Consider the following 14,321-nt stretch of genomic DNA (forward strand, 5'->3'; position numbering starts at 1 on the left):
CTTAACTGTTATTATATTTGTGTGTGTGTGTGTGTGTGTGTGTGTGTCTGTGTGTGTGTGTGTGTGAGCGTATGTCTACTCCTGAATATATAAATACAAACATTTCAATCTGTATATTTCTTGAATTTTTATAATCTTAACTACATGCTTTCATTGCTGACCATATAAGAAACTACATGTTTCAGGCATTACACGCATGGCTACTAATACTTATCCTGAATCAGAATACCACATAACATGGAAGTGGGAAAGCTCACACAGCCTAAGATCCAAATAACTGCTGATAACCGAAGAAGGTATCTTCTCCAGAGAAGAGGTCAAGAGGAGGTACTCCAAATTGAAGCCTATTGACTTTAACCATGATCCTATGTATGTGACCATGATTTTGAGTGTATTGAGTGAAAGTATTAACTGGTACCTAGTAGATCCTTCACTGGGTACACAAATGAAGATCTACTGTTAAGAACCGAGGACAGAGAAAAAGGCTGTGAAATAGAGGTTTCTATGCAATGCAATTCTGACCTTTCAGAAAGAGTGCTTATTTTCCAGGAACCTAAAAACAAAAATGGGTCTGAAAATAAGAGATCATAAATTGGAGACCTCATGAGTTCCTAACCTTCTCAACAGAACTATTAAGAACTCAAAGAAAAAAATCTACATGGTTATCTCATCAGATACTGAAAAGGCTTTGAGAAAATATAACACCCATTCCTCTTACAAGTCAGGGATTCAAGGTATATATCTAATTATAATAAAAGCAATATACAACAAACAAATAGCCAACATCAAACTTATTAGAAAAAAACTCGAAGCAATCCCCTTAAAATCATGAACAAGACAAGGCTGCCCACTCTTCCCCTATCTATTTAATGTAGTACTTGAAGTTCTAGTGAGACCAATTAGACAACAACAAAGATATCAAGGGAATACAAGTTCGAGGACATCAAGATATCACAACTTGCAAATGATATGATAGTATTCATAATTGACTCACAAAATTCTTCCAGAGAGCTCCTGCAGCTATAAAACAACTTCATCAGCATGACTTGGTATAAAATTAAGTCAACCAAATCAGTAGTGTTTCTTTACTCAAGGCATAAATGAGCTGAAAAAGAAATTAAGGAAACAGCACCCTTCACAAGAGTCACAAATAATATAAAATATCTTGGTGTGACTCTAACCAAGGAAATCAAAGTTTTCTATGACAAGAACTTTAAATCCCTGAAGAATGAAATAAAAGACTTCAGAAGATAAAAAGATCTTGCACTCTTATGATTGGCTGGATTAATAATAAGGTAAACATGGCCATCTTACCAAGAGCAATTTAGAGATTCAATGCAATCTCCATCAAAATTTTAACCTCATAGAGTTAAAAAGATCAATTCTCAAATGCATTTGGAATAACAAAATCTAGGTTGCAACATGTATGTTCAACAATAAAAGAACTTCTGGGAAAATCATCATCCCTGACCTTAAGATAGATTATAGAGCAATCTTCATAAAAAACAGCATGGTATTGTTGCAGAGGTAGGCAAGTAGATCAGTAGAGGAGAACTGAAAACCCAGATATAAACCCACATATCAATCAATCACTGCATGTTTGACAAAGAAACTAAAACTATCCAGGGTGTGGGGGGAATAATATGTTCAATAAATGGTCCTGGTTCAAGTAGTAGTCTGCAGGTAGAAGAATGCAAATTCATCCATTCTTATCTCCTTGTAAAAAGTTCAAATCCAAGTGGATCAAGGATCTCCCCATTAAATTAGATACCCTGACCCTAATAGAAAAGAAAGTGAGAAGAGCCTTGAACACGTGGACATGGGAAAATTTTCTGAACAGAACACCAATGGCTTATGCTTTAAGAGAAATGATAGATACATGGAACCTCATAAAACAGAAAAAAAACTTCTTTAAAGCAAAGGATACTATCAATAGAACAAAATGGAACCGGAATATTGGGAAATGATATTTAACAACCCTACATCTGATCGAGGGCTAATATCCAAAATATACAAAAAATTCAAGGAGGTAGACTCCAGAGAAACAAATAACAGTTAAAAATTGGAGTAGAACACTAAATAGAGAATTTGAGCCTGGAAACAACCCAGATATTCCTCAACAAAACAATGGATACAGAAGATATGATACTTATGCGCAATGGAGCACTATAGAGCAATTAAAAATAATGACCATGAAATTCACAGGAAAATGGAGAAAATTAGAAAATATCAATCTGGTGAGGGAACCCAAAAACAAAAGATCATGCATGGTATGTATTAACTAATAAGTGGATATCATCTCCAAAGCCCACAATGCCTATAATACAACCCTTAGAATGGGTGGAGCATAGAAAGAAGGAAGACCAGGCTGTGCATACTTCACTATTGCATTTCAGGGAGAACAGTATGATTGTGAGAGGTGGAGGGAAAAGAGGTCTGGATAAGGGGAAAGAAGGAGTAGGGAATAAGGGTGGTAGCATTAGGATCTGAGGGAGATATGAGAGCTTTATAAAGGGCCAGTAAATCCAAGAAAAAAATGTAATAATGGGGATGAGAAACTGGGGATAGCTGTAGGAGGGTTCCTGACACCAGAGAACCATTAGACTCTCAAAACAAAATGGGTATATTTTTAGCCAAAGTGCACAGAGAAGGGAGAAAGGTCATTTAGAGACCTCTTCCAACAGATAGGTACAGATATCCACTCATAATTGGATACTAGCCCCAGAAAGCTCTGAATACACAAGAAACAAGTCACAGATCATATGAAGCTCAAAAACAGAAAGGCTAAATAGTGGAAGCCTCAGTCCTTAGGGAAAAAAATAACAACAACAAGTGTATAGCACCCACTCAGAGTTGGGTACACCTAAATATTAAATCATTAATAATTCAAGAGCTAAGAATATACTCTTGATGCAATTTTTGGTATTAAAAATCATATGTTTAATCTATACACACCAAGAAAATTCTGACTGTTTCCATGTTATGTTCTGCTCTACATGTAATTTATGCTTATGGTAACTAGTAAGATTTCCATCATACTATCAAACCTCTAAAACAATTAAGTACTGACAAAAATGTATTCATATAGTTTTATGCCAAAATGCTTTTAAAAATCTCTACATGTATCTCTTTTTAAAATAAAGTTGTAAGAAAAAAAAGTACAAAATGTATGCTTCACATAATAAAATGGCACCAGGAAATAGAATGGAGCTGAGTCCTATGTTCTAGGGAATTAAGAAAGTGGTAATCTCAGAGCTAATTCTCACCTAGATAAGCTTATTGTGTTTGCAGTTGAACAAGGAATAGTTTGTACTTTTAATATGGAATGAGCTACAATTCAGAAATGAAGAGCACACTTGTGATACAGATCTTGAGACTGAAAGACACAAGCGTTTTTGATTCAGGTCTTGAGAAATAGAAGCCATGAAAAGCTTATATCCAGGCATGACAGTACACACCTTTAATCTCAGGACAGAGACAAGAAGATCAGAGTTTAAGGCCAGACTGTTAAAGAGCAAGGTAAATTCAGATGTGCTGATATACATCCTTAAACCTAGCATTCAGGAGACAGAGCCATGCAGATCTATGAGTTAAAGGTTTATCTTCAGAGCAAGTAAAGGAGTTGGGAAACAGAAATGTAATAGAACAAAGAGGCCATGTTTCAGCCCCAGCAAGCAGCAGAACTCAGCAATGTCAGCCACATGACTCTAGATTTCTAGTTAATAATAGAAGAGACTGCTGGAACAATTGATGTTGTTCAGCTGGAAGTAAAAAAATAGCCATGATTAAAATAGATCAGCATCATGGAGGTGAAATCTGGGAAATGTTTTCTGAGAGCACAAAGCTCTGTTCCAGAGATATCCAAGGTTGTGCCTCATCCTGAAGCTGGACTTTGTTAAGTATAAGAATCAACCAGACAGTGCTGGTTTTGAAGGCATGAAGTGATCATGGAGAGCAGCTAAGGCTGGGCACTATGAGAAGCCATGGAAGGCCATTGGTGAAGATGTGGTCTCATTTGCATTTGACAGCCTGGGACTGATGGGATCTTGCAAATAAGTTGAGGCTTGGCACCAGGAAGAGAACCTATGAGTCTACCAGTGTTACCTTGTTGCAGCAGAAAATTCCAGTGAATTGAACATGCCAGTACCAAGAGATGATCATCAAGAACAGAAGCAGCAGTCTACTGGTGTCAACTAGAGCCTAGAGTGCTACAGAAGGCAGAGCTGAAGTGACCCAAGCCCTTTAGAGGAGCCCAGAAGATCATGTGTGGATCTGAAACACTGGAACAAGAAGCGATAAAGTTAAAGTTGCCTTGGAGGTCCCACGATGTTAAAGATGCTGGAGCCATGGGAAACCTGCTGAGGAAAGCTATTAACAGGGAGTGGAGCCAGATAATAAAATCTGTTGCTGCTGAATGCCAGATCTGCCAACAGAGGTCAACAAGAATGAAAGGATTTTGAGATCTGAAGAGCACTTTGACATCAGACATGGAGACACAGAGTCGGGAGTTCACCCAGCTGGATTTTGGTCTTTGGTCCAGTATTTTTTTCACTATGGTATTTTGAAATATTAATATATATCCTGTAATGTTTAAGATATGTGATATGCTTTTTGATTTTGACTTTATAGAAGATTACAACTAAGTGATTGAATGAATCTCAGAAGAGACTTTGACCTTTGGACTTTTATTATTGTTGGGATTTGCTATAGACTACGGGCCTTTTGAAGTTGAACTAACTGTATTTTGTATAATGCATAATGTTTAGATTGACAGTTTCCACCATAGACTCAAGTGTTTGAATAAGCCTATGGGGGGCCAGGGAGTGGCACTATTAGGAGATGTGGTCTTTTTGGAGTAGACATGGCCTTGTTAAAAAAAGTGTGTCACTGTGGGAGTGGGCTCTGAGACTCTCCTCCTAGCCACATGAGACACAATTTTCTGATTCTTTTTGGAGTAAGATGTAGAAGTCTCATCTCCTCTATTGCTATGCCTGCCTGGATGTCAGCATGCTTCCCACCTTGATGACAATGGACTGAACCTCTGAATGTATAAGCTAGTCCCAATTAAATGTTGTCTTTTATGAAAATAAAAGAAAGAAAGCAAATACAAAATTGCCTGTGGCATTTTCAAAACATTTTCCCAAGAAACAGAATATGACATTAATCAAAAATGACATCTCATGTTATATCATCATTAGTTACATCATACCACAGTCCAGAAATAATATAAATAATTTTAATGGTTTGAAAATTATTCTAAATACACCATAGGGCTCATTTAATGCTATCGATATTTATCAATGTTATTAAATGTGTAGATCTTTTTTATTCCTGAATATCATTTTATTTTATGAAAATAGCTTAATTTATATTTTAATGTATTTTGAGTATAAATATGTACTTGTAATTCAATAAATTTATTATATTCTATTTCAAGGAAAACAGATGCATACAAGTACATAGTTATGAACTTATTAAGCATGAATTATTTACACCTATATAACCCATGAATTCCTTATAATAAATATATTTAGAATATCTACTTGTTGGTTTTCTTGTGTTTGTTTTAAATTATCAGCTCTCATGCACTGAAGTTTTAATATATTTGTGAGTACCTGGATTTTGTTCTTGATAATGTTTTAAGTATTCTGAAAGACTTCTCTACTGTACAGTAGCAGCATAAATTACCTATGAAACATTTACTTTTTATTCCTTGTAGACACTTGTGGTATTAGTTTTTTTTTTAACATTAAAATTAGATGCATAATTAAAAACAAACTGTTAAAATTGATCTTTGATTTCAAAACACATTTTATTCAATTGGACTGAACCATATCAATACTCAGGCTAAAGTTTAATAGGCTAGTCTTTGCTAAATCATTTATTTTTAGCATCTGAATATCTAAATGATTTCCTTTTTATGCAGATAATTAAAGATCTTTGAGAAAAATGAATCAAGGAAAAGAATACATTAGTATGTGGTTACAGAACTTTGAGATAAATGCCCAAGCTGTCTATGATAAGTTCTATGGAGGATAAATTGATGATTTTGATTAAATACATAAGAGAACCAAAGTGGTTCAGAATCCTTGACATTTTATGTAAGCTTTCCTTGAAAAAAGACCCCTTGAGTGTTCATACAATTGTTCCTGTAGCACCAGGTATCCTCACTGCATAAACATTAATGTATATTTTTAAAAATGTTAATAGTGTAGCAGCTTATGGCTAGGTTACCATAATTTATTTGTGGTTTTTTTGTCATAAAGCATTGCACCATTAGGCTATAAACCCGAACTTACCCATGATAATGCCTAATGGTTTCTAATTAAAAACATAGCTCTAGATGTACTTATTTCCTTGATATGTAAAATTTTACCTTACAATAATTGAAATGATATCAAAGACATATCTTTGATTTGACCTTTAGCTTTGACTTTTTACAAATTGATTTTCTATTGTAATTATAATCATCACATTTTTTTGACTCCAGGTTAGCTAGTAATTCCTTATGGTATAATCTTATATAATTTTAGTATAGAATGAATATGTAAAATGTAGATTAACATTTTTTATATTGACTAATTTTAATTAAACATTATTTTTACTTTTATAGATGAATTTAAACAAGAAACTAATTTCTCCATATTTATAAAATATGGTTTCCAATGAGATATTAATTATCATTGAATTATTTTATTTTGTGAGTACTATTCTTTTTATTTTGAATTAGAAAGAAACATTAAGACAGAAACTTAAGCTTGCTGCCCATTTCTGCTATTTGATAAACTCATGTGTCTCATGGTTTGACATAGTATGAAAGCTGTGTACCTGAATATTGAGGGATTAAGTTGGGATTCTGAGTCCATGAGTAAGAGCTCTCTTAAGGGCCTCTTTTACTTCTTTGTTTCTTAGGCTGTAGATCAATGGGTTGAGCATAGGAATGACTAGTGTATAAAACACAGAGGCCATTTTGTCAATTTCAAAAGTATGGCTGGATTTGGGTTGCAGGTAAATAAACAGCAGTGTTCCATAGAACACAACGACCACTGTCAGATGAGAGCTGCACGTGGAGAAGGCTTTGGACCTTCCCTCCTTGGAGTTCATCCTGACAATTGCCACAAAAATAAACATGTAAGATATGAGCACAATGATGAGTGAAGAGAGTAGATTGCAGCCTGAGAAAATTAATATAATCAGTTCTAATTCATGTGTGTCAGAACAGAGCAGAGATATCAGAGGGACACAGTCACAATAAAAGTAACTGATGACATTAGAGCCACAAAAGGACAATGTGAATAGCTTAACTGTGAGAAGTAAGGACACAAATATGCTGTAGAGGTAGGGTACCAGTACCAGCCCCCAACGTACTTTTCCTGACATGATGATCACATAGAGAAGAGGTTTGCAGATGGCTACGTAGCGATCATAAGCCATGGCTGAGAGGATAAACAGTTCAGTAATGATGAAAATCTCAAAGAATGCCAGCTGCACAGCACATCCAGTATAGGAAATGATATTCTGCTCCATAACAAAATTTACCATCATTTTTGGACCAATAACTGTAGAATAACCAAGATCTGTGATTGATAAATGTCTCAGGAAAAAGTACATAGGAGTATGCAGTTTTGAGTCTAAATTAGTTAGAATAACCATGCCGAGATTGCCCATCACAGTGACCAAATATATGGTTAAGAATATTCCAAAGAGCGGTGCTTGGAGGCCTGGGTTGTTGTTGAGTCCCAAGAGAATAAATTCGGTAACCTGTGTTTTTGGAGTGTGGTTGGATTTCTCCATTTGACTCAATAGTGTCAATCTGTGTGAAAAGAAAGTTTAATATAAATTATATTAGAAATGTTGTATGGCAGAGAATTTATAGCATGAAATGTAATAAATGGCTTTTTCATGTAAACCAGTTTAGCTCCGTTCAAGAGAAATATAGAAGATGGCATTTTATCTAACAAAACTATGATACAGTGGGCTTTAAAAGGGGGAGAATAATAACACAGTCTTTATTTGTTTTGATATTGTTTTCATGTTTTCTACTATGCTTTGAGACTGGTTCTTGCTCAGAGTAGTCTGGTACATGTAACACAGAGTCTGTCTCCTCAGTAACAGAATCTTCTGTGCTTTTGTCTAGCTTTAAACTGTGTGGCTGAGAACAACCTGGAATTTCTGATCCTGCTGCTTGTGCCTATCAGATCTGAGAACTGCGATTATGCACATGTGCTATCATATTCAGCAATAAATATCAATTGTCATAAGAGAAATAATATCAATATAATTTTTGTCAAGATTATAATCATGTAAAATTTATTTTATTTCATTGTATTAAATTTTCGAGACTTAAAGCAGACATATTCTCAAACAGATAAAAACACACCCTATAACTACAACTATAGCTATTATTATAAGTCTAACTGTAACTGTAACTATATATATGTTTATGTTTTAGAGATACACCAGATATCTATAACAATGTGTATACCTATAGATGTAGTCATCAATAGAGATAGATACAAATATAGGGAAATCTCTTTTTTCTTCTGATCAAGTCAGATACAAGCCTAGAAAATAATTAGAAATATTTTTCACAGTATACTTTAATAGTCATGCAGTAGTTAACACACCTCTGATTGTGGATGAATGTAAACATTTGCTTGTTTACTAATGGGCAAAACCTAATTCTAGAGGCTTATTTCATGATATCCTAACATCTTAGTTTCATTTTTTGGACACTTGTCCATTCTTTATGTTGACTCACTATTTCTATTGACCACTAATCTGTACATCTCTCTCCTGTGATAAAATGGGTCTGAATATACTGATTGTTTTAAAAAGACTCGTAGAAAAAAAATCTAAATTTAAGGAGAAAAAGAAAAAAGAACTTTATGTGCTAGGTATACTTTAATCTCACTATGAACCAGAACTCATGTGATCCTCTAAGTACACTAGGAAGTAGGTAGTCATCTCTTTCAAATTCTTATAGGACTCAAGCAAACTGAGGCTTAGACACTGCAATAATTAAAAAAAAAGACCCAGTTATTCCACTTCTGGGCATTTACCACAGAGATGCTCCAACATACAACAAAGATACATGCACTACAATGTTCATTGCAGCTCTATTTATAAAAGCCAGAAGCTGGAAAGAACCCAGATGTCCTTCAGTAGATGAATGAATACAAAATTTGGCATATTTACACCAATGGCATACTACTCAGCTATCAGAAACAATGGCCTAACAAAATTCTCAAGAAAATGGATGCATCTAGAGAATATCATCCTGAGTGAGATAACCCAGTCACAAAAGAACAGACAAAATATGCAGTCACTGATAATGGGATACTATCCCCAGAAAGCTCTGAACACCCCAGAAACAACTCACAGACTGTGTGAAGATCAAGAAAAAAAGAAAAAAAATTATTTTAATTAAAATAGAACTGTATCACATCCCACTTTCCTTCCTACAGCCCCTCCCAGTTTCTCTCCTATCTCCTCAAATTAATAACCTCTTTTCCTATATTATTGTTATATATATACATATGTGTATATATATGTACCCACAAATACTTAATTACAACCTTATAAAAATGTATTTGTATACTTTTATCAAAAAATGCTTAAAAATCTGTACATTTGTCTTTGTTTTTTAAAATACAGTTAAAAAAAGATTCACTTTTATGTAAGTGGCAAAGTTAAGAGCCAGATACCTCATCCAACATATGCATATAGTCTCATAAATATTATGTCATGCCACATGTCATATGACTCTCCAGGAAAGTCAGCTCTTATGATCACGGGATATGGGACAGAAGTCAATCCAGATGGGTATTGATAGAAAATAATTCTCGTTAAAATAAATAGCTGAGGAGCAAGACTGTGTGCAAAGAAGGACCATTGTGAATAGCGAACACAGACTACTAGAAACTGCATAAAAGTCTTCTCTGGGTACTAATACTAATAATATTTAGGCCTTGGCTAACAACTGAGTTTTACTATGTCTTTAAAATTTATCAGAGCTCACTGTTCCTTCTTACCTGTGTGGATACCTTGCTTAGGCGTCTTGTGACCTTACTTTGTAATAGAATGGATTTAAATTCTTTCGGGTCTCATGGGATCACTGTATTGCAGTTCAAATGAGAATGAATAAACAAATTGTTCATGATTTCCTTTGGGATGGTAGACTGTCTTGTGCATCTACTAATTATTCTTTGAATGCAACATTAGAAAAAGCAAAATATTTCACACCTTGGGCTAATGGAATATATGGACCATTCTACATCATTAAATGTTGGATATCACAAAATTATTACTTTTATGAGCATTTTAGACTCCTACCATGATAGAGTTATTAAGTTTATAACTACTTTATAACCAACAAATAAAAGAAATGATATATTTATATATTATAGATAAAAATATGAGTTGATTTGAAAAAACACCCTGTGAAACCCAATGTTTCTAATAAGAAATCCATAGCGACTAGAGTTAAATCATGGCTGTATATTTATATTTATATTTATAACATATTTAATCTATGTCTGAATTCCATAGAACTGATTTAGATAACTTTTCACATGTATAACTCTTCCAGAAATTATTTTAGCCACACATGTCAGTATTTTTTTAAAAAATACATTGGAAAAAGAAACTCTAGACAATGTGTCTTTTCATGTTAGTCTGTGTTATAGATTTTATTTTTTACTAGAATGGACCTATAAATTAAGCTTGTGCTAGGGAAATAGCCTTTTTCTTCAGATTATTGAGAGTACTTTGTGGTCTTAGATATTGAATTCCATCAAATTTTCAAAGAAGAAATATCACCAGTTTTCCTCAAATTGTTATTATAAAGCCAAGGTACTGAGGTGGAGAGGGTGGTTGGCAGAGGGAGCACCTTCATGGAGGCAAGGGGAGAGAGGTGTTATGGAAACATGGGAAAGGGATAACGTTTGAAATGTAAATGCAGAGAATAGCCTATAAAAAAGAAAGATAAAGACAAAAATGCAGAAAATTCTTTACCTTCAATTTAAGTATCAATGTTACTCTTAAAATGAAGTCAGTAACTGATACAACAATGGTAATAATCTGTAGACTAATAAATATCCTTTAATGTGATGAAAATTTTACAACCAAACTCTAGCAAGTGCTAGGAAAAGATTCAGTGAGTGAAATGGAAGTGCTTGCTGAGCAAGTGTGGCAATCTGGGATTAATTCCAAGAAACTACATTAGTATCAATATGTCTCTGAAACAATTTCCCAGAACTGATAAAAATTCCAGGGCTGATCTCCTATAATATCAGTGCTGCTTCTGAGCAGGAGATAAAGAGAAATCACAGACAGTCACAGGCTAGCCATTTTACCATATACATCGATGGCCAGAGAAAATCCTTTCTTAATAAACTGAAACACACACACATGTGCACACACACACTGTGCTAACAAATTAATTAAAAATGTCACCCATTATTTCTTAATTTTTTTTAGCCATATTTTAAAAATTAATTACCAATAAATGGTGATAAACTGATAACCTTTATTCAAAGTGGAATGTTAAATTTAATATCACACATAGTGTTTGGTCATGGGTAGTAATTTATCAATTGGAAAATTCATTGTTTTTTGAGTTTTTTGTTTGTTATTTATTAAAAGGGAGCCTCTGTATTGGGCTTATTATAAACATTCATTTTGAACTAATAATAATAAATTAAATATGAAAAAATTACATATTTTTTCTTATTGTCTACTATTGAAGAAGAGAATAACTTACTTGATTTTAACAGCACATACTACACATACACATTAGATTTTCTTATATTTTTCTCTGTATTAATCAACAATTTCTTTTTTTAACAACTTTATTTTACAAAACAAAGATAAATGTACAGATTTTAAGCATTTTTGCATAAAATTATACAATACATTTTTGTCAGTACTTTTTTTTCAGATTTTAAGATAATTTTTACATAAAACTTTATGAATATATTTTTTAGTCAGTATTTGATTTTTTTAAAGGTTTGTTAGTATGCATTGAAAACTTAATAGTTACAATGAGCATAAAGTACATGTAAAACAAAATGTAACATGGAAATAGTCAAAGTTTTCTTGTTGTGTAAAGATTTTTTTGTTTTGTTTTGTTTTGTTTTTCTCTGTATTAATCAACAATTTCAAAGCAAAAATATTTTGTAATGGATGTAATGTTGCATTTAAGGTTAATTACTAAGTGATATTGAACAACATGGAATAGTCTCATGATCTGATAATTTGGTCCTTCCAAGTTGGAAGAATGTTTTATAGCTAATAGACACCAGGACTGTGACAGTAATCAGTCTGGTAATATTAGTAGTTTGTATCTGAAAAGATACTCTAGCATTTACATTTCTATTAGGTGACTTTTTGTCTCCACAACAACAATAGTAATGAGAAAAGTATAACAAAAGCTTAAGTAACTCAATTCTAGTAAATCAGTTGAAAACACAACAGTTTAATTTAATAATTAATATCTAGCAATCTGCGTTTGATTTCTATGCCTAGGACAGTTAATTCATGAAGACAATGATTATTCTAGTTTTATAATGTTTGGAGAGAAATGGGTTTATTGATTTGTGTGTGTAGGGAGCACTGGCTAATATTTGACATTCCCAGCAGTCTGATAAACAGCTACATTCTCCACTATTGTGCTGCCAATCACCTTGAAAGTACATGTTAAATACACTTAACAGGGGAATGGAAAGTTCCAGGTCTGTGTCCAGCCCATTTATTTTCTTTGGTTTGTGGTTCAGATTCCAAGAGCACCAAGGGTCCAGGAGGGTTTATTGCATATGTTTTCCTATGAAGTTCTTATTCCATTTGGGGTCCACAATACCTTCTATCCTTCCCCATGCATTCCAGTGTTCTACTCCCTTTTGGCTGTGGGTGTTATCTGTCTGAATCATCTGCTAAGTTAGGTGGAGCCTCTCAGAGAACAACTTGCTCCTGTCTCTAAGCACAGCAGAGTGCCAATAATAGCATTAAGGACTGGTGCTTACCTATGTGATGGGTTTCAAGTTGAACCAGCTATTGTTTGGCCATTCCCTCAGAATACTCCATGCTTTGTCTCTGTATTTCTTGTAGGCAGGATAAATTGGATCAAAAGCTTTGTAGAGGGGTTCATATCATATTTCTCCACTGGAGTTCCTGCTTGGCTCTAGGAATTGAGCTCTTCAGGTTCCATATTCCTAATGCTGGGAGTCATAACTAAGAACACCCCCATTGAATATTGGGCACCTTCATTATCCCAAGCCTCTGTCTCTTCCTGGAGATGCCCGCTACCTCCCCACCCCTGCAGGTGTCAGTAGCAGACTTCCATTCACTCTTATAACCATCTACCACCCCTTCTGTCCATTCCCACACCTGACCACGAACTCCCCCAACTCTCCTCCTCATCTTTTCTCCAACCCATCCCTCTGCCCCTTGTGATTATTTTATTTCCCCTTCTAAGTGAGATTATAGCACCCTCACTCATTTCTTTCTTCTTGTTTAGCTTCTTAGAGTCTGTGGAGTATAGCATGGTTATCCTGAATTTTGTGGTCAATATCCAAAAAATAAGTGAGTACATACCAGGTAGGTCCTTTTGGAACCGAGTTATTTTACTCTGGATAATATTCTCAAGATCCATCCATTTTCCTGTTAAATTCAAGATGTTTATGTTTTCATAGTTGAATCCTATTCCATTAGGCACATGTACCTTGTCTGTTGTATTATGTTATTTTGGGTTCTCAAGATTGCATGAAAATCCTCACATCTGTTCATAAAACATGGAGAGACTGTCTGACTGGTACACAATGTTGCTAGCTGCCAATGGTCAGGGAAAACAGAGGTGGGACTTTGAGGATTTCTGGGAGTGGAGACTGAGGCAGTAGGAGCAAGAGATCAGCCATGCTAGGTCTGAAAAGATGTAGGAAAGAAAGCGTAGCAGCTATGTATGATCTGGGGAATAGTGTTACAAGATGGCTTTAGGTCTGGGTCCAGGTCAGCCAGAATTGAATATGAGATTTACTTACTAATAATTCAGAAATATCAGAGGGAGATGGATTAGTCATCTAGAGGTTATCAGGTGGTTCATCTAATGAGCTGATTAAGACATATCAAAATATAAAAGCTGTGTGTCTTTCATTAAGTATCCAAGAACACTGGGGTGGGTACTGAGGAATGCCACTGCTGCTGCCACCACTGGGATCAATTTAGAATTTTAATTGGTTACTACCAAAATGTACTACATTTTCCTTATCCATTCTTCAGTTGAGAGAGAACTAGTTTGTGTCCAGCTTCTGGCTATTAGGAATAAA

At 34.5% G+C, this 14,321-nt stretch overlaps 1 protein-coding gene across 1 annotated transcript; it reads right to left on the bottom strand.

The window, feature by feature from the left end:
• Positions 1–6,843: 6,843 nt before the first annotated feature.
• LOC308428975 (olfactory receptor 8K1-like) lies at positions 6,844–7,794 on the bottom strand (the record flags this gene model as incomplete). The annotated part of the gene is made up of 1 exon (XM_080927615.1): positions 6,844–7,794. One exon carries the CDS (start codon positions 7,792–7,794, stop codon positions 6,844–6,846), a length of 951 nt encoding a protein of 316 aa, XP_080783741.1.
• Between the last annotated feature and the right edge of the window lie 6,527 nt (positions 7,795–14,321).

This window comes from Micromys minutus (genome assembly GCF_963924665.1).
Source record: "Micromys minutus genome assembly, chromosome: 13".
Taxonomy (NCBI): Eukaryota; Metazoa; Chordata; class Mammalia; order Rodentia; family Muridae; genus Micromys; species Micromys minutus.